The following is a 20,832-nucleotide window of genomic DNA, read 5'->3' on the forward strand; positions in this document are numbered from 1 at the left end:
GGGATTGTAGGTTCTAAGCAGAACTACTGTCTTCTCACAATGCTCAGACTCAAGAGGCACCACAGCCTGAAGGAGATGCTCTGGTATCTCTTTCCTAGCACTTTTACTCTGAGGGTGGATTCTGGATGGGCCTGCCTTACCCAAATTGGTGCTAGGTCTGGCCACTGACTTGTCTGTCTCCCTGGTGTGGTTCCTTTCTGTGGCTAGTTCTCGTCCAGCTCTTGTTCTGGGCTTAGATGCCCAGAGAAAGGACTGATATAGAGAGGAAGGGGAGAAGGCAGTTAGAACTGGAGGCCCTTGCTGATCTTCTATAGTCAGACCCAAATAAAGACATTTAATGAGCCAAGAGGCATGCATGGGTGGAGTTTCTAACCATCAGGACACTCCTACCTTCTGGGCCCTTGACAGCCTCAGTGGGCTGTTCCCCTGGAGGTAGGCTGTTCCTCCTCATAGGAGCCCAGGAAAGCCTTCCCCTGCTCTGAGACCCACCTTGCCACTTACCAGTTTTTCTTAGAGCCTCTCTCATCTCTTTGTTGCTGGTGCCTGGTTTAACTGCCTCCCTGCTTCTGCTTGGTATGGGGCTGCTTAGCAGGAGGTGGGCTTACTAGGTGACCTCCTAGGCTGCCCCTTAGCCATTTGGGCAGGGGAGGGGGCAGGAAGTGTCCTCACTTGTAAAACTGAAAACTTATTCAGGCAGGCAGTAAGTACCTGTGCCCCCTCCCCCTCCCCCTCTAGGATCTCAGGAGCTCTGTCTTCTTATTAGCTGCTTTCCTCCCCTGTGACAGGAATTCTTCCTTTTTCAAGATGGAGGGAGAGGAGGTTTGCTCATGGTGCAGACCCATGTGTGCATGTGTATGCATGCTTGCATATACTATCGCTGAGGAACCTTTCGTGTGCACAGGATTCTGGCCCTTTCTGGCCTGGAGTGGTGGAGAGACCACCATTTACAGTGTAGCGTAAGACGTGCTCCCTTTGATGGGCATTTTGAAATTAGAAAGGAGGGGCTACTTGAAGGATGGTTTCCCAGGCAGAAGAGACTCTGGAGTAGGGTTAGGAGGACATTCCAGGCAGAGGAAGTCGCCTACGCAAAGGGAGGAAGCATGAGAGGATATGGCATGTTTGGGGAGCTGCAAATAGTTCCGTGTGGGCATGTTTAGGAGGTGTGAGGGGAGAGAAGGCTGGCAAGGCCTCTTGGCCAGTGCCTGGATTTGTCTCTCCCTCTGTGATGCAGATGCTTTAGTTGGTGCTTGCCTACCTGGGTCCTGACCCCTACTTAGGCCTGGGGATGCAGAAAAGAAATGCCAGGTGAGTGTATGGACAAATCCAGGCAGTGTTGTGTGGGCCACTCTGAGACAGTTTTGCATGCTGGACTCTGGAGTTTCATCTTAGAGGTCAGTTGGGATCCATTGAGAGGTTCCAAGCAGGATGATCACAGGTGTTCTGGTGCCTTTAGGGGACTGAGGAGGATGTGAAGCTGGGAGTTCCATGAGGGCTGCTGAAGTGATGAAACCCTGCAACTCATACCCCAGCAAGCTAGGGGTTGGGGAGATGCTTATCAAGTGGCCCACCCGTTTCTCTATTTAACCTGTATTGGATGTTTCTTATATATAACATAGGTCACTAGAATTAGGAACCAGAAGATGGACTTTGCTCTAAGGCACTGTCTCTTGGTCTGTCAGCAGGGGGCCTCCGGCCTTTCTGGCCTTCCTCAAAACTTGGGTGTGAATGGGATAGTTGCACCATCTAGAGACAAGATTTGGTACTGCAGCAATCTCTTCCAATGCCTCTGGGTGGGGTGGGAAGTGTCTGGCTGAGAGAAGTGAGACTGCCAGATAGACTTTCTGTGAGCAAAAGTTTACAGTGTTTGGGTATGTGGAGGGTGCTACTGAGCCACCCTGATAGCTCTCCTAGAGGGTGTTTGGACCTGAAGGATGGCCTGGGAGGAGCTGCATGTTAGAGGTTTGGGTAGATGGGCATTCTGGGCCAGTGGTTACTTGTTTGGACTGTGTCATAGCTACTAATAACTGACAACAATTATGGAGCGCTTGCTGGATCATGCTAAGCCCTCATGTGCAGCATCTCATTTAATACAATTCTGTAAGTTGCTGTAAAGGAACTGGGGCTTCGGGAAACCAAGGGGCTCATCTAGAACACAAGACTCAAGATTCACACCCAGGCCTGCCTCTCTCCAGAAGTTGTGATCTGACCACTATACCATATTGCCTGAACTGTGCTTAATGACATAGGGTTCAAAAGACTAGGAAAGGCACCAGAGCAGCAGAGATCAGGGGGTGACCTCCATGGACTAGGCAGAAGTGGCCATTTGCCCAAGTTTCAGGCAAAGTGAGACTCCAAGAACAAGGCTGAATTGGCCAAAGTAGAGAGTCAGAGCAGAGCTGAGAAATCTCTAGGGGGTTGTTGACAGGGTTTGGAAAGGGCCAGTGGGAGGGCCAAGATAGGTAAAAATAACTTTATAGTGCTGGGGAGGTAGGCTGAGGAGAGAAGCAAGTGGAGGTGGAAAGAATTTAAATTGAGGGGTCAGTAGGGCCTGAGTAGGGCCTTTAGATCAAGAAAAACCTGAGATGAAGAAAATAAGGTCTGTGGTAAGTCTCTTGGATTTAGAATCAGATACCCCAGGGCATGGTACAGATTCAGAGGTAAGATAAACTGGAGCCCCTTGGTGCCCAGAGGAGAAGAAAGTGCTGGACCTTGCAGGCCTGGAATCAGGCCTAGGAAGTGTTGGAGACTCTCATAGGAGCCTCTACCTGGCTGGGGTTTGTGGGAGTCAGGGGAGGGAGGGAAGCTACGGAGGAAAGCATAGTGCAGTGAAGTGTAGGTACTAGGAGCCCAGAGGGCCTTGGAGGGGAACTGGTAGTCTCAGCCAAGAAGGGGTTTGGGAAGTGGGGCAAGGTTTGGATGGGGTGTGGGTTGGAGAGACGGTCTGGAGGCCCAAGTGATGGTGGCTGGCCCTGCCTAAGAGCCCGGGGGAGAGGATCTTACAGTGTTTCTTCAGCAGTCCAGTGTTCACTGTGATTCTGATTCCTGACTAGCACTTCCTGTGGCTGTTCCACAAGCCAGCAGAGGCCTGGCCTGTGCCATGGAGGAATACATGAAGGGATGGATGAGTCCTGCAGCAGGGATGCCACAGGCTGAGGCCATGGATGGATTTCAGCAGGAAAATGATCATCTCCATAATAGCGCCTGGGGTTGTGTGGCTCTGTGCAGCTGGTGGTTCTCTTGAGGCCCAAGCTGGCACAGAAGCCAGGAAGCAAGAGGTCTATGCCCAACCCTGACACTCCTGCTCTGCCTCCCCAGGTGCCCCCTGAGAAATGCCGCTGTGCGGTGGGCAGCATTCTGAGTGAAGGTGAGGAGTCACCCTCCCCAGAGCTCATCCGACTGTATCAGAAATTTGGCTTCAAGATATTCTCCTTCCCGACACCCAGCCATGTGGTGACAGCCACTTTCCCCTACACCACCACCCTGTCCATCTGGCTGGCTACCCGCCGTGTCCATCCTGCCCTGGATGCCTACATCAAGGTGAGGCACAAGTCTGGTTTGTGTATCAGGAGCAGCTAGTCCTTTGGGAGGGAGCTGGGGCAGCCTGCCTAGCCCGGAAGTGGGGGAGTGGTTTGGGGAGGGCAGCACCTAGTAGAGCAGTTACCTATGGAGCTAGGAAGATGGGCAGAGGCTGTTCGTATTTCTTCCATACACCCAAGGCCTCATGGCCCCCAAGCATCTCCCAGGAGCATGGGGAATTTGTTCAGCAACCTAGCCTTGTCAGTTCAGCTCTGACTCAGACCAGAGACACCGTTAATACTCAGCCCCGACTCCAGGCCACCCTGTCCCCATCCTGCTAGAGGCCTGCAGAACAAGGGCCCTGAGACAGACTTTCCCTGTTGTAAATTCCTCCTCCTCTAAAACATTTTGTACACTTGGGTGCTAGGGAAATGACCTCAATTTGGGGTTGGAAGCAGATGTTTATTCATTTATTCAGCTTGTATTTATTTATTTATTTTTCACTACATAACATAAACATTCTAATTCACCAGGAAGATATAACCACTCTAAGTTTTGATACATCTAAGAAAATAGAGACTATAAGTGTATAAATAATACATATATCAGATTGGTAAAACTATAAAGAGAAATTGATAAAGTTATCATGATGGCAGATTTTAACACAGCTTTTTCAACTATAGAAAGGCAGATAAGTATTAGAGCAATAGAAAATTTAAACATATAATCTAATATCAGCTTAGATTTATTGAACGCCTGTGCCAAGTGCTATGCTGGACATGATTTGAGATATTGGTGCGTGAAATAGGCATTTCTAGTGAGGTGGTGGAGATAGTTTATAATCTCAGACAAAAAATCCTATGCGTGCTAGAAAAGAACAGGGTGAGAAAAGGTAGGGAACCGGTTGGACAGAGTGGTCAGAAACAGCCTCTTGGAGGAGGTAACCTCTCGGAATCCTAAGAGTCCTTGGAGCGGGGGTAAGAATGTTCTATGCAGAGCCGGAGTGAGGAGCATGGGTTTGATGTAAAGACAATGGGAAGTTACTGCAGAGTTCCAGCCAGGAGAGTGCCAGGATCTAAGCTGTGCCTGTGCAAGATGGGTTATGCCTTCCCTGGGCAGGTGGGACTGGATCATGGCTCGTGGGGGCGGGGTGCAAGTACTTAGAGGCTGTCATGAATCCTGCTGTGCATGGCAGCATCTTGAGCGGGGGCAATGGTGGTAGAGATGCAGGCAAGGGCAGAGAGTTAACAATTTGTTTTGGAAGTAGAACTGATGGATTTGTGGATGTGTTGGATGGTGGGAAGGGAAAAGATTAGGAGGAGTCACAGGTTTAGGTCCCCTCTGGCCGGGGCAGGTGTGAGAGTGTGTAGTGGTGCTTTCCACTGAGGTGTGGAGGGCTGAGGGGGGTACTGGTTTGGGGCGGGGTGGTGGGGGCAACAAGCTCTGTGGGCTGTGTCAGAGGATCTGCTTGATGAGCGACAACCGAGTTGGCAGTGGTATGTGTGGTCTAGAGTTGAGAGAGGATTGGGCTGGAGGATGACATAAGCCTATTGACAGTATTTTCCCTGAAAGGCCAGGTGTGGCTGGGGTCAGGGGATGGGAGAAAAAAGTTGGCAGGAATATGAACTTAGCAGTTTTGGAAGAACCTGCAGCTTACTCTCCAAAGCATCTTGGGAAAAGGGACAGGGCCTTGGTGATGGAAATGGGAGCCCAGAGATGTCCTGGTTAAGGAGGTATAAGAGTCTGGTGTCAGGGCTGGGGAATGAATAAATGGAGCTCTGAGTCACCAGCTATGGCCTGCATGGGCAGAAAGAAGAAGGGAAGAAACAGGAGGGCTGTCGTGGTAGGGCAGGGGCATGGGGAGAATGGCAGAGGATTTTCTTTGTGAGCTGGAGGGTGGCATCCAGAAGGGTGCTGAGGGTGGTGTTGGTCTGGAGACTAAGGGGCAGGGTGAGACAGGAAGCAGGAGAGCTAGTTGATAGTGAGGGCAGGAAGGGAGACATCAGTGCCCTCAGTCTGCTGAGCATGTCATCCAAGGAAGGGCTGGTGTGTGGTGTCTCCAGTCCTGTCTGTGATATCCTCAGCTTCAAGGGCCGGTCTAGAGGAGCACCCCAGAAAAAGACTTTCTGGGTTCCAGACCTCAGAACAGGACACGTGGCATGTGGTGTGGTGGCGAGCAACCCAGCCACCAAAGCCTTTTCTTGGCTTCAGGGATTTATTTTTAGATACCTTTGTCCAAATTTCCCGGCCCCTGACAGCTTCACAAGTTGCCTGGTTTGACGTCACCTCTTTGATGAAAGCTCTTCCTCCTACCTCCTCCTCCTGTGGGAGCCTGTCAGCTGTGCTCTGGGCTTGGTTTTCCTGGGGTTGGGGCAAGAGCAGGGGGTGTACCATCCTCTCTCCTGCCTGAGATGAGGAAGCCATGGGTGAGGGCAGAGCAAGGGGCTTCTCAGGGATGCCTGTGAGGCATGCTGTGTGGGCTTGACCAGCAGCTGGGAGAATGAGAGAGGTGCCAGGCTGCCCACAGAGCAGGCACAGCCGAGGTGCTCTGCTGGTTTCCGTGGGTGGAGGTTACCTCTGCGTCTATGCTTAGCCTGATCTTTCATCCTAGGAAACAGAACCAGGTGAAAGACGAGGAACGTGTTGGTTCTGTTTGTTGGTCTTAGCCTGCAGTGGACGGGGGATGGCCCTGTGCCTGTCTCAGCATAGGAAACAGAGAGAAGAGAATATGAGGCTCGCTCTCACACCTGCCCTCTTCCCCATTGCCCTGGGCCTAGAGAAAAGCAGCTGCTAATGAGACTCTGGGTGCTTCTAACTGCTTTTAATCGTGTGGGGGGGAAACACACGTTACGTACATGTGCGCAAGGGCTTTTTCTCCGCCTTACTCACTCACCTCTGGATCTGAAGGTAGGTCTGCTGTGGAGTTGCTTCAGACACAGTGATTAGCAGCCCATGGACTTTCTATTTCAGGAGGGATGAGGGAGGCCAGCAGCCAAGGGGAGGGGAGGGAGGGCTTGGCAGGCTCACCTGCCTCCCCAGAGGCTTCAGCGAGGGGTGGAGGGGAGTGATCTCAGAGCTTTGGATGAGGGAGATGGAGAGCAGCTACTGTTCTGACAGTTGCACATGTGTCTGAGCCTGGGACAGGATTGGTCTCATGGGACAGCAAGAGTCCTAGGGGAGGGAGTGGTCTCTCTGAGGAACCGAAGAGAAGCATTTGTCAGGCCTCTGTGGGGGTTCTGGAAGGATGGCTGGATCCTGGGTTTGTCGTCTGTGTGGCAGCTCCTGGCTCTCTGGCCAGGCTTCCCCAGCTTGGTAGCCAGGCACACTGAGCTGTAGGGGCTGGTACTCTGACTTTACTCCTCCACATAAACCACTGGGGCCCCTAGGCTGAGCACTCTGGGCCAGCATGTGTGTGAAGAGTCCCTGGGTTCTATGTGACTATTAGTCTATGTGGAAGTGCCCCAGTTTTGCCAGGCCACTCCACCAGAGTCTAAGGAGTTAGACTCCAGGGCAGGAGGAGACCCACCCTGAGCCCCAGGAAGGAGTTTCTTCTGGCAGCCACAAGAAGGAAATGAGCAACTTTGAAATTGCAAGGCTGCAGAGGAGGTAGAGCTCAGATGTCAACCCAGGGCAACAGGCAAAGGCCTCTCAATTCACCACAGGGCAGGACCAGTCTTAATGATCTCCAGGGAAGGCTTGAGGCACATGGAGCAGACCAGAGGTGAGTGTGAGGTCTGGGGCCCCATGAGTAGAATTGTATGTGAAGTCCCTGAGGTCTGTACTTGGCTCATGTCTGTGCAATTGGCAAGGTCACTAAGTGTTAGACAGGCCAGCCAAGCCCTTGGTGCCTGACTTCTTCCCAATAAGATCTGTGATCTTTTCCAGAAACCCCTTTCCCCAAGGCCTGTGCTTTCCTACCACTTTCAGGGGAGGATCCTTGTGATGTTTGGGCTTCTCCTGAGTTTAGGGAGACAGCATTGCCTGTGCGGAGGCTGGTTGGCTGGGAAATCCAGACAGGCCCTGGAAGTCGGGTAATGGCTCTTTCTTCATAGAACTGGAGAGGAGTGGTAGGCAGGGCAGGTTATAGTGAGCCAGTGGGAGAGTTTTGGAACAACTGGGTTGATGGGATAGTCCTACCAGAGACAGTCATGGGCAGGGAGCCCAGATCTTAGTTCTCAGACTGATCTGGAGCAGGAGCCTAGGAGCTGTGCTGTGGTGCCCTCCTGGCTGGCAGCCAGAGGTAGGGGCCTGCACTCAGACCCTTACCTGCTTGGAATGGAATAGCTCTGCCTTGGGGTTTTCAGATCAGAGGACCTTGTGAGCTTTTGTTTGGAGGAGAATATTTGAGACTTAATGGGTTTGAAAAGCTCTGTCCCAAGAGCGGTCCACAATTGGGCAGATGCCTCCTCCGCCCCAGCCAGCTGCATGTGTGTTCCAGATCCCAAGGATACTGTGGCAGTTGCAGTGTGAGTGGATCAGAAAGGCGCCAGGACTCATCCCTTGTGTAGGCAGGGGCTGGGGTTCCCAGAAGAGGCAGTTGTTTCTTGGGGAGCTGGAAGCTGGACCTGGAGGAAGCCCTGGGGAGGGTTAGGGTGAACATCTCTGGAATGAACTTCCAAGTGGGGGGGGGAGCTGATAGGCTGACTGTGGGGGAACAGCCAGCTGGAAACTAAGGAGCAGGGGCCTCAGTGGGGTGCCTGCAAAGTGGGTCAGCTTGTTGAGTTGTGGGCAGGGAGGAGGCTCCCAGTAATGTGGTCAGAGTCTGGGTCTCATCTAATGACTCAGAATCTCCCATGTTTATTTCCCCTTAACCTGTCCCCGTGACTTTGAGGGAATCAGTGGTGGGGTGGGTTGAGTCCACACTGAGGCCAGAACACCAGTAGGGAGCAGCATGGCCCTGGCAGTGGGAATCCAGGTAAGGAAGCCCCAGTGGGATATGAAATTTGGGGTCATCTCTCTCCCTGCCCATCACCTTTACTGAGCTATGTGGGAGAGTTCGTGAGGATTATTTTTAATAAGGGTGGCCCTCCTGGTATCTCAACTCAGTCGCTTAGCAGTTATTTTCTGGGGCCTCTTTTGTGTGGCATTGTTTGGGTCCTGGGGGAACCAGCCAGAAGGCAGGCATGGGGTCCTAATTAAAGCCAACATCCCCATTGTTTTACCAATAGGGACATGGAGGCCTGGGGAGGGAAGGTTACCCAAGGTCAAGGCATGAAGCAGTGGCTGATTCCAGACTAGGTCCCCTGGGCTGAGGATCATTGGTGGCTACATGCCGGTTTCTACTCCAGCCTGTCCATGAGTGGGGCTGGGCCCAAGAGGCTGAAGACTTGTCATGAACTTGGAGTGCCCTGAGGATAGTGCACAGAGTCGGCCTGGGACTATAGCACTGGGGCCCAACACCCGCCTGACCCTCTGTTTCTAGCCTTGGTGGGCAGAGTCAAGGGCTAAGGCTGTCAATCTGAGAGGCTACTGGGGGAACAAGAAGCAAAGGGCAGAAAGATCCTGGCTGCCTATTTGCCCAGCAGGCACTCATTAAGGAAGACCTTGGCAGCTGTTCCAGGCATAGGAAGCAGCTGCTGCATGTGCTTATTGGGCCTCATGCCCTCATCCTCAGTGAGATGCAGGCAGCTCCATTCCCACGTTTCCTTCACTGGGGCTCCAGGGCCAGCCCACCTGCCAGTGCTGCTACCTGATAATTGGCCTGCCCCAGCCCAGGAAGGAGGGTGCTCTCAGCAGCACCAGGACCTGAAGTCTTTCTTCCCAGAGCTCTTTCCTCCCATCATCTCTCCCAGCCACAGGGCTTAGCCATGCCTAGAGTGAGTGAGGCGAGGAGGGGAGAGATGGATTCACTGGGAAAGGAAAAGCAACCTTTGCAGAGGGTGGAGTTTGGGCTGACCCTTGAAGGATGGGTAGTGTTTTCCGGGTAGGAAGCAAGTCAGACAGAAGCACTGACTTGAGCATAGCTTGTGTGTCCACTGTGGCTGGAGTATAGGGGAAGAGCAAGAATTTGGGCCCAAGAGATGAGGCTGGGTCCTGAAGGCTCTCAGGACCCACTGATGTGTGGGAACAGATGAGTAATAGCATCCAGGCTGGCTTTAGATGCTGGGACATGGAGACTTGAGTACTGGGACATGGAGAGGGAGAGCCTGAGGCCACAGTCAAACTTCAAGCTAACAGAAATGCACGCATACCCTGGCTCCGCCTAGGAAGTTGCCACTGGATGTTGAGGTGTGAGGGGACCCACACAGGAGGCTAAGCCTCTCCTTTCTTCTGACCTGGGCCCTGGAACCCATTCCTCAGCCTCTCTGGTTTCACCCCTCCCTGCTCCCCTACCCCCAGAATGAAAGACAAAGCCAGCCTTTGCTGGGGCGGGCGTGGGAGCCACCACTCTTGAAATACCAGCTCAGATATGGTAGCTTGGCAGCCCTGCAGGACCCTGGAGGCTGAGGCTTGTCTGGATGGTGCTGTGGGCTTGGGCTGTCACCAATCCCGAGAGCCTTCTTCTCCAGGCAGATAGGCCTTACCAAGGAATAATTCTTTTGCTCTTCTCCAGAGAGCTTGGGATTCCAGGAACAAGGAAGAAGGAGAGATTCTAAGGAGAGAGATCCCTCCAGAGCAGAATAGCTTAGAACCCTCAGTTAAACAGAGGCCACCTGTCCTCTTAGGCAGATGGGAAATCTAAGGCTCCAGAGGGAAGGTCTTCCCTGAAGGGCAAGTGGAGGTGCCAGTCAGAGATGAGAAATTCAGAGTGTTCTTCTCCTCCCCTACCGTCTCTCTTTCCTCTACCTCTCTGTCCCCACTTGCCCACCTGTCCTTCCCTCTGGCACTTTCTGATTCCTCTGGCTGCCAAGTGCTTGGCTTCATGGCTCCATCTGCACCAAGCAGCCTTCCTGCTGCTGCATAATCAATCAGCAACATTTTTGTCGGTTTGTGAGCCGTACTGGAGTCAAGGTCCTTGACTGTACAGATGCTGCAGACAGCGGCAGGATCCTGGAGAGGGATAGGCTGTGGAGCCTGCCATGGCAGCAGCAGCATCTGGGAAGCTGTGGTTCCTCTTCCATATTTGGAAATGAGAGTGGTACGATCCAAGGTGTGAACCCCAGAACTCCCAAGAGGGGTAATCACCCCCACACTCACCAGCCTTCTGGTGCTGCTTCATGATGGCCCAAAAGGCCAGAGCAGAGCTGAGCTGGGTTTGAGTATTGGCCACTTGGGCCCTGGGGAAAGCCCCGGTATGGCTGTGGGTGAGGGGCTTCCTGGTCTACCCAAGTACCGGGGTGTTTAAAGGCCTGGGTCCCCTGTGCCTGCTTAGAGAGAACTGCCCTCCCCTGCTTTTCAGTGCCCTAACCCACCCTAGTCTCATTGCTGCAGAGGCCCTCCTCATGGGCTGCCCAGGAAGCCAGGGCCTGGGTGTGCAGGAATATGAGCAGAGGTGTAAATTGTGTGGCAAGCTGCCGGCTCTGAGGTGAAAATGAAAAGTCTTCAGGCAGCGGCAGCAGCAGGCACAGCAGGCTGGGGTGCCAGGCACAGCACCCCGCCTCCCTGCCTCACTCTCACACCTTCCCCTTTATGCAGTCTTCCCCAGGCTCCCGCCTAGGCCTGACTCCTCTGCCATTTAGAAGGGAACTCCCGATACCATCTTGGGCTAGACTCCACCTCAAGAGGGCCTTCCTCTCTTGCTTTTATTATTTCTTCTAACTAGCTGACTAGTGCACAGAAAAATCAGCTGTACTTTTGTTAATTTTGTGAGCTTAATGTTCATGGTAGTTTCTCCATTGATTCTCTTTGGGTTTTTCCAGCGTACAATTGTCTTGTCTTTAAGTAATGGGGTTTGCATTTATCTTTTCCAGTTGTTACTTTCATCTATTCCAATCTCTTTATTTTAAGTTGGAGAGATTGAGATACAGGGAGAAGCCACCCATTTGTCAATAGCTAGGCCAAAGCTCTAGGCTCCTGCCTGGAACTCTCTGTGCCACTTCCTGCCCCCTCTGTCCTGTCCCTGGCAGCCCCATCTCATTCCTTGTCTTCTTTGCATCTAATTTTCAGAGCTCTGGGCCCTCTTGTTCCAAGGGGGGAGGGTGTTCACCAACCCTTCTGCAGGCTGTCTTTGCTGGCACTGCAAGGTCTCCAGAGCTGTCTCTTCCCACCCCACAGACAGGTGTGGCTTCTGGGACAGAGGTTGTTGGGAGGCCCATTGGGGATAAAAAGGGGCTAGAGAGAGGGAAGTTGATGGAAGTTTCTGGGCAGAATAATAATAATGTGCTACATTCCAGCCATAGCCCCTGCTGTGCCTCCCCCATCACTTTGCACATGCAGCGCAGACCGACTGCCTAAGGGGCCTCCAGGGTCTGAGCCCCCACTCGCAGGGACTGCTGTTTGCAGGCGGGTACACTTCAGTGTCTATGTAATTAAAAATGAGCATGCCTCACTTCACCCAGTGAAGAGATGCCACCACCTCGGGTGGGATACAACAGCTGTTTGCTGGCTGTGTGACTGTCCAGCGTGGCATGGAGGGACAGATAGGAGTGGGCCACTCTGAGTGAACAGAAAGGCCTAGGGCCCTGAGTGAATCGGAAGTAAAGGGCCAGGATTGGGTGGAGATCGATGGAGCAGACCTCATCCCTTTTGCTTTTTTAGGGCCCTACCGGGGGCATATGGAGGTTCCCAGGCTAGGGGTCAAATTGGAGCTGTAGCTGCCAACCTACGGCACAGCCACAGCAACTTGGAATCTGAGCTGTGTCTGCGACCTACACCACAGCTCACAGCGTCGCTGGATCCTTAACCCACTGATCGAGGCCAGGGTTCAAACCCGCATCCTCATGGATACTAGTCAGATTCATTTCCACTGTGCCACAACAGGAACTCCTCTTATCCCTTTTTGGGCCTAAAGCTTGTGTAGAAGATATGTGACCCAGTTTTTGGCCTGCACCCATTGCTTTGTGCTTTGAGGGATTTGAGCCACCTAGCTCCAAGCAAACCCAGGCTCTCAGCAGCCTGGGAATAGGGATCCGCCTTCAGTATATCCCTGTGCCCGACCTCTTTAGCACACCACACCTTCTCCACCCCTAGCCCAGGCCAGGGCACAGGTTGATGCTCTGAGGGCAGAACTGCAAATGAGGGTAGTTCAGGTCCTCTTTCTTTCTTCTCTCCTCCCCCTGCTCCCCAATTCAGTAAGAACCCCCCGGTGGGGCATTGTGGGTCCTCTGGGGAAACCTTGGCCCAGCTGCCAATCCAGCCCCTTTGCAGGAGCCCTGAGTTGCATGGGCCACATGTTTGCTCCAGGACAGCAGCTCAACTTGAGGTGGGAAAGGGGTGTGTGCTGCTCCTTTCCTGTTTGCCAGCACCTCTGGAGGAGAGGGGAATGGGCTAATGTTGGTGCAGGGGTGGTGGGGGATGTGCTGGTGACTGAGGTCTCCTGGAAACCCTGCATTATGGGTGGTTTCCCAGGTCCCTCTTGTTTCTGACTGTGGACCATCTGAGTGTAAGAGAAGCCTTGGGGATGTGTCTGAGGGACTGGAACAACAGAATCCAGTGTCTGGCATGATTAGCTGACATCTTCCTGTCAGGTAGGGAAAATTATAGACATCTGCATCTGTCCCATCTTGGAGCAGGGCTTTGTGATTCCCTTGATTCCGTATGTGGGAGTGAGCTGCCCTGGCTTGTGGCCTTATCAGTTAGCCAGTGGCTTCAGTGGCCAGAGCAGATTGCCCTGTCCTGGTGATGCTTCTTCAAGCCTCTGGCTGTCTGGGCTGTGGGAGGGGATATGCCCAGGGCTGGGAGGACTTGAGGCCCCTTTCCCCAGAAGTACCAGCCCATTGTGGCTTTACCCTGGTGTCCTTGGCAGTCTGTTCTCCAAGGGCTCCCTGGAGCTTGCCGAGGGAGAGGCAGCTGGCCTTGCCTTCCTCTGATGATTTTCCAATATTTAGTAGCTCGTCGACATGCTGCTTGGTCCACAGCTCCTGCTATGCAGCAAGGATCTGAGACCTGGCCCATGGCTATCCTCTCTTCCCTCAGAGGCTACACCTGGCTGGGAGGGAAAGCATTCGTCCTCTCTGCCTCATTACTTAGGGACAGGGCATGTGGCTAGTCCTGCCCCTACCCTCCATCCCAGCCCCCACTGGACTTATCTTTGGTAAGTGGTCAGAGCATGGGGAGAGGGCTCAAGGAAAGGCTACAGGGACAGTTATGAGCCCTTACCCTACATAATGGGCCTGGGTTGTAAGTTTCTGCTTTTGCCTTCTTCCTGCCCCATCTCTGCCCCTGAGTCTGAATTTTGACAGGATCCGTCATGTGTTAAAATGATTTGGGGCTGAGCTGTCAATGAGATTTTAATTAGCTCTATTCCTCTCTCCAGCAGGGAGGGCCAGGGCTCCCCAGATGACGGGGCTAGGACTGGGCTGGCCTTGGGTATGAGGCTGCCCCTCCAGGGGCCTGGGGACAGGCTTGGGCAGCTGGCACTCCTTGAGTGGGGTGCTGTGAGGAGGGAGGGCCAAGCAGGGAAGGAAGGGCTGGGTAGCCCCAGGCCACAGTTTTCTATCCCTCCTCTCTCTCCCCTGTTCCTCTGTTCTCCCGGATGGCTTTGAGATGAAGGCGATGGCAAGGATAGAGGATGTAGTTTCCATGGCAACGGGGCTGTCCACAGCCAGGCAACTTCAGAGCTGGGCTCTCTGGAGGAGGCAGATGCGCAGAGCAGCCACAGTACAGCCTCCCGCCTGCCAATGAGGGGGCTGGCAAAGCAGGTGGCAAGGGTGACTGCCTGGTCCTACCCACCCTGATGCCTGGCCTAGAGGAGAGAGTGGAAAGGGCACTGTACCCTCTTATCATCCCTGTTACTTCCAGAAGGAAAGCTAGGCAGGTGGCTTGAGTGTTGGTGAGGGTTGGGGTATGGCCCCATTGTACCTGGAATTTGGGGGTAGGCATAGTCTCTGGTTCCTGGAAGCATTCTCAAAAACCAGCTAGCCTTTGAGAGATGGGCCTCCAGGTAGCTGATGGCCACTCATTGGCTTCCTTTTGTATCATTTGAATGCCAAGAGCATGGTATGCTGGTGAAGGCCATGCCCTGATTGGTTTCAGAGGGCCTTTTCTTTCCTCTCACAGTCAGGGAAGGACCTGGACCTTCTTTAGGGATCCTCTCTGACCCCAGCCTTAGTGATGTGACACAATTCACTGAGTGGGGCTCAGGTTTGGCACATGCTTACCCTCAAGTGCTGACATTAGAGGGGCCCCAGAGCCTAGTGGTTCCTCATTCCTGGAGTCGTGTTCTTGTTTACCCACCTCCTAAAGACCAGCGTGGGGGTGGGCGTGTGGGCAGGTAGAAACACAGAGGCAGCCATTGGTGTGTTCAGAGATGGGAGGAGCTGGATGCATGGACTCATGAGATGGCCTGAAGAGCATCCAGGTTGGTGAAAAAGGTCAGACTCAAACTATTAAAAATAATGACTTTCTGGAGTTACAGCCATGGTGTAACAGGATCGGTGGCATCTTGGGAGCACTGAGACGTGGGTTCAATTCCTGGCCCAGCACAGTGGGCTGAGGATCCGGTGTTGCTGCAGCTGCAGCTTGGGTCATGACTGAGACTCGGCTCTGACCCCTGGCCTGGAAACTCCATATGCCTCAGGGTGGCCAAAAAAAAGGGAAAAAAAAATGACTTTCCAACTACAACAATGTTGTAAATCAACTAAACTAAAAAACATTTTTAAATGATTTTCCTTTACTGCCCCTGGAGGTGTCAGGGCTAGGGTGTCCCACTCTGTGTTTGAGCACACAAAGACTTAGGACAAAAGGCCTTCCCTGGGTCACCTGTGGAGTCAGAGGCTAGACCTTGGGCCAGGACATCCACCCCCCCATGCAGCTGGCTGAGGGCCTTGGCTGGATAAACCTTCCCTCCCTCTCTCTCCCAGGAGCTCATTTTTACCCCTCTTCATTTGCTTCAGTTGGAGGGGGGTTCCTCAACTCTATGCTTGGCCAGGCAGGCGGACAAGTGGAGTCCTGGAGTGGCTTCTCCCCACCAGGCAATAAGTCTCTCATTACTGCTAAGTGGAAGGCTCATTTCAGAGCTCATGGTGAGAGCCAGGCGGGTGCTATAAATAGCTGTGTTGTGAAGGTTGGCGGGTGAGCAGTGACAGAGCAGAGGCCTTGTAGTCATCTTAGTGGATAACTGTGCTCCATTGCAGGAGGGGGGGCAGGCTCAGGAGCAAGATGCATTTGACCCCTCTTCTGGTTTTTTTCACTGTCTCAGGGCAGCTCTGGTGTGTGTCTGTGCCCTTTCCACACATGCTAGGGGTTGTGGAGCTCTGTGTTCTATGTCCAGGCAGAGGAGAGAAGTATGCCTATCTCTGCTTTGGACCCTGTGAGCTGACAATTCAGCCCACCAGGAAGTCGGGCAATCTTCACTGTTAGACCTATTTGTCCTGTCTGCTTCTCCAGCCTAGGGTCTGCCTCCTCCCCTTTCACTGAAACTCTGGCCCCGGGTGTGAGAAGATGTGAGAACCAACCACATCTGATTGTCTCGGAGGTTGGCATAGACCTGAACCAGTAGGGGGATGGGCGTAGGAGAGGGGTTTAGCTAGCCTGGAGCTCCTGTCCAAGATTTGTTAGTAACATGTCTGCAAGGGCAGGGAATAGAGATCAAGAAGCACTGGTCTCTACTGATATTGGTGGCTCAGTCAGCATTGTCCAGTGCAGAGAGGAGGTCAGGTCCTGGGGATCCTGAGATGAAAAGTCTGGCAGGTCAGACCTTGACTTGGCTTGGGTGCTTGGGGCCATGGATTGTGGGTTCTATGAGACCACTGCTTTCTGGACTAGCTTTTTGTTCTCAAAATTAGCAGTCCTAGACTCCTGGGTTCTTTTAACACCTGTCCTAGGACTCCCAGGTCCTCAGACCACTGCCCCTTGGAGTGTGGGTCCCTGCCTTTAGGATGCTGAATGTATCCCTCCCTCAGCAGGGATTTGGAGCTTGGGGGAGATTGGGGCAGGAGGCTGAGCCGGCCAGTTCCCTGGCAGGGAATAAGAATGGACAGTTTCTGGAGCCACTCAGGGACAGATGGGTCAGAGGCTGCCCAGGGTTCATTCCACCTTTCTTCACATTCTGACAAGGAGCGGAAGCTGTGTGCCCACCCACGGCTGGAGATCTACCAGCAAGACCAGATCTACTTCATGTGCCCGCTGGCACGGCAGGGAGACTTCTATGTGCCTGAGGTGAAGGAGACAGAGCGGAGAAGCCGGGGGCCTGTGGAGGCCAGCGACACTCAGGTGGATAGCACAGGTATGGAGGGTTGGGGAATGAGGGTGGGGATCTGGCTCAGTTTTACTGTGGGCATCCAGGCAAACTCGGCAGATATGGAAGGGACCCACCTACCTATAGGCAGAGTTGCCTGTTTCTAGACACGCCGATCTGATCCATGTGGGTGTGGATTCACACATGTTTCCCCTGGCAGCACAAAGACCCTCCTCAGATGCTGTTTAGATGCAGCAGGAGTACCCTTGGAAATAGATCACAGACAGCTGGATGCTTGTGGGAGGGGGCTGAGGCTGCTTAGGAAAGGTGTCACTTGGGTGGGGCTCATCAGGAAGTGAGACTGGCACTGGATCTAGACGGTAAAGAGGGGAACAAGGTGTCCCCTAATATGAGGCCGAGCCCAGAGCCAGCTGCTTTCTTCCTGCCAGTGAGGAACCAGAGAGCATGCAGAGGGGAGCCAGGGAGCCAGGAGGTCAGTGCCCTGCCCTTCCGTCAGAGCCAGCCTTCATAGCCCAGGTCCAGGCCAGCAGGTTGCTGGCCTGCTCTCAGCCCACCCACCTACCATGACCTTTTGTGACCCTGGACTGTCCCCATGGACAAGGGGACCTGCTGGTAACATTCCAGCTGGTCCTAGAGGGTCCAAGGCTTAGCCAGAGCTTGTGACTCTGGAGGTCCATGACTTGTGGGAGTGGTACAGGGCTGGGAGGAGAGTAACTCTTTACCTCCTGTTTTAGGAGACTCCCTTTGTGCATCCAATCTTCAACAGCCAAGGTCACCCTGATAGACATGTGTTGGCAAGGGCGGGGGGTGGGTACTGAAAGGCAGTCTTCACTCCCTAGGGGCCATGTCCAACACAGTTAACTTCATCTGCCACTTAATTACCTCCATGGGGCACTGCTCCCACCCGCCTGACAGTGCCTGGCAGACACTCTTCAGTGCCCCTACTGTGGACACAGCACATGGCACAAGGTCAGCAGGCCAGGCAGTCCCCAGGGCAGGAAGGGGAGTGCCTTGACCTTCTTTCAACCTCTTTCTGCTGCCTGCTTCCCCCTCCTTGGCCCACCCACCCAGTTCCCTTCAAAACACCACCTGCCAGGGGTGTTGAAGGACTGCTTGGCACCAGATACAGCTGGCTGCAGCCTAGCTCCCACGCCATCAGCTCCTCGGCCTGCCCTCCCCACCAGCCTGCCCGCCCACTCCCTGGAGTATGGGCCGAGGGGTCTGCCCACCTCTGACAGGGTCTGCCTTGACACCTGGGGTGGACTGTGGGTGTCTGCCTGCCAGGTGCATGCTGCTTGCACAGCAGTGTGTGGTGAGCGCCTGACTGCCCAAGGCTTGGCCTGTCCTGCCTGCCTCCCTGCTGTGGCCCCCGCTTGGGCAGGGAGGTGAAAGGGGGTGATTAGCTGCCTTGTGCCTGTTATTACATTGATGTATTATTTAGCTCCAGAGAGGTGATGAATATTTGATCTCCTTGCACTGGCTGTGAGCAGTGGAGGAGGGATGGATTGCCACTGAATGAAGGTGGCAGCATCATTCTCTACCCCAGCAGCCTTGGGGACTTAGGTGCCACCCTGCCTTGCCTGGCCTCTTCTGCCCTGAAACACAGGCCCAGGACTCTGAGACTTCCTCCTATGCAGACCTTGGTGGGGCTGGAGGTTTGCCACTTCCCTGCCTTTGCCAGAAGTGTCTGCATGTGTCCAGGGACTATCTTCATTCCAGCACGCTAGGCCCTTTCCTGAAGGGACACCCTTGGGCTCCTTCCTTTTATCACTCCTAGCTGGGAACTGGGAGAGGGAGGAGGAAGCCAGCTGGCAAGTAGGCAGGTTCCCATACCTGGGTCCCAAGAGAGCTCTTGGGTGGGAGGGTGGATAGAACTTAATGGGGCCAGGGAGCAATTACCCCTTTCCTTTGCTCCTTTCAAGCCTGCAGCCTCTGGAGCACCAGTCATCATTTAAGGAGAGAAAGTAGGGCTGGAGTCCTGTCCCTGGATTACAGGGAACCACCCATAACTCAGGCAGTAGTCCTGGTTCACTGTTGAATACCTCCAGCCTGGAAGCCAACACTGAGGCTCCAGCAAGAAGAGGGCCCCAGGCCAGCAGCCTGGCACTTGCAGGGCTCATCTCACCTCTGCCAGAAGGGCCCAGAGTTCATCTTCTTGGGGCCATAGGGGTTGGGGGAGCAGACCCCAAACCCCCCCACCCTCACTCTGGGCCCCAGCTGAGGCTCAATGAAAGTTCCAGGCCAAGTCCAAATGCCAAGCAGTCCCCAGCTGTGCTGAGCTCAGGGCTTCATCATCATGGAGCCAGGATCTGAGGAAGCTGGCCCACCCCTCACCTTATGTGATGTTTGATGGCTGCCCCCGTCCCCCTCACACAGGAAGGGAGGCACATCCCCCTTCTCTCAATCTGGATTCCTGCACACATTGGGCCTGAGCTCTTTGTCCCTCCTTGCCACCCCCAACTGCTGTCAGTGCCTCTGATCTGCAGTGTTGGGGGATGAATTGAGGGGCTGCTTCCGAACCAGGCAGATGAACCTGCCTGAAAGACATGTTAGGGGTAGGAGGAGTAGGTTGGGAGGGGTCTCAGGGCTCTCCAGCTGCTGATGGTTGGGGGTGGGTAAGGGCTCCTCTGGGGTGATCCAGGCATAGAGGAAGAAAGCCCTTAAAGTGCTTAAAGTCCCAGCACCCTCCTCCCACTCAACTGGTTGAGGATTTCTCAGGACTTCTCCATCCTACTCCTCCCCCGGTTTCCTCCTCAGATTGCGGTTCGGTGTGGGCCAGAGGCAGGGGCCAGCCAATTCCCTGGATGTGGGCACTCCTTGGGGAGCCCTACATAGGGCGAGAGGGACAGGAGAGTGGGCCTCCTGGTCCCTTCTATCTTTGAGCCTTATGGGGAGTGTTCTACATCTGGCCTAGGAAAAACCTCTCTCCAAGCCTGGAATGGGGAGTGGAGGAGGGGACTCTATTTGGGTCTCCTTGTTCTTCCCTCAGCTCCTTATCTTGGGGCTGAGTGGTCCTTAGTGGACTGTTGGGGACCAGCGAGCAGCAGGCTTTGTGGAAGCGCAGGAAGCTGAGGGTAGGGAGAGGAGTGCATTGCAGGCTGCCCTCCCTCCCTGTTCTTTCCCTCTGCCCTATCAGTGCAGCCCCAGTCAGGGCAGAGGGCAGAGAGCAGCCAAAATGAGCCTCTTGAGCCATGAGTAGCTTTATTATTCATGAGCGCACTGTGTATGCTGACTTGCTGGGCTGGTGGTAGAGCCTCAATCCTCTCCCTGGAGGAGAAGGTGGGGGTCCTAACTAACCTGTGCTTCCTCTTCCTGATCCAGGAGCTGATACCATGAGTGACTCAAGTTCTGTAAGCCTGGAAGTGGGTCCTGGCAGCCGGGAGACTTCAGCGGCCACACTGTCCCCTGGGGTGAGCAGCCGTGGCTGGGACGACGGTGACACCCACAGTGAGCATAGTTACAGCGAGTCAGGCGCCAGTGGCTCATCCTTTGAGGAGCTGGACTTGGAGGGTGAGGGACCCTTAGGGGAGCCAAAGCTGAGTCCTGATGCCGAGCCCCTGGGGGCTTCCAAGTGGCCCCGGGAGCCCAGTACTCCTGAGAAGGGCGAGGAGTAACCTGCAGCCTGCGCCTTCCTATGGTGCATTGCTAAGGAACTGAGCAGACTCTTGAGCCCTCTTCCTCCTCCACCTCCTGGGCTCAGGCTGGGGCCAGGGGTCTCAGGGAGGCCTGAATTCTGCTACCCTGGGCCTCTAGCTAAGCCTTCTCCTCACTGCCCTCTCGGCTACCAGAGCCAAAGGAGCCGGGACTGTTGTCTGCACTCAGCCCTTGAACACAGGGTGCTACCCTTGTTACATCTCTTTTTCAGATTCATGTTGAAGCTTCCAGGACCCAGAATAAAGCAAATGATTTTCTTTGTTTCACTGGATTTGTACTACGCACTTGTTCCAACTTGGGGAGCCCTGTGCAGCTAGGCCAGGAGTAGGCAGGAGCATCCTCAACCTGAGGAGAGGAGGGAACTTGGCCAGGTACCCTGGGGTAGGGGGAATTGGAGGCCATTCACTCCCTGCTCTGAGACCCGG

At 54.1% G+C, this 20,832-nt stretch overlaps 1 protein-coding gene across 11 annotated transcripts in view; it reads left to right on the top strand.

Moving 5' to 3' along the window:
• TEX264 (testis expressed 264, ER-phagy receptor) overlaps positions 1 to 20,773 on the top strand; it is a 31,728-nt gene extending 10,955 nt beyond the window's left edge. For 6 of the 11 annotated variants that reach the window (XM_021068862.2, XM_021068859.2, XM_021068858.2 and 3 more), the window contains 3 exons: positions 3,316 to 3,537; positions 16,612 to 16,780; positions 20,075 to 20,673. In XM_021068862.2, the coding sequence (XP_020924521.1) occupies positions 3,316 to 3,537; positions 16,612 to 16,780; positions 20,075 to 20,367 (684 nt within the window). In that variant the 3' untranslated portion in view covers positions 20,368 to 20,673. Of the gene's footprint in view, positions 1 to 3,315; positions 3,538 to 16,611; positions 16,781 to 20,074 lie in introns of all 11 variants that reach the window. The other 5 variants (XM_084988460.1, XM_084988458.1, XM_084988459.1 and 2 more) reach the window with 3 other exon arrangements.
• The last annotated feature ends 59 nt before the right edge of the window (positions 20,774 to 20,832 follow it).

This window comes from Sus scrofa, chromosome 13, assembly GCF_054392235.1.
Source record: "Sus scrofa isolate SSC_HxYL_T2T_F1_AM1 chromosome 13, Sscrofa_HxYL_maternal_Yorkshire_Landrace_v2.0, whole genome shotgun sequence".
Classification (NCBI taxonomy): Eukaryota; Metazoa; Chordata; class Mammalia; order Artiodactyla; family Suidae; genus Sus; species Sus scrofa.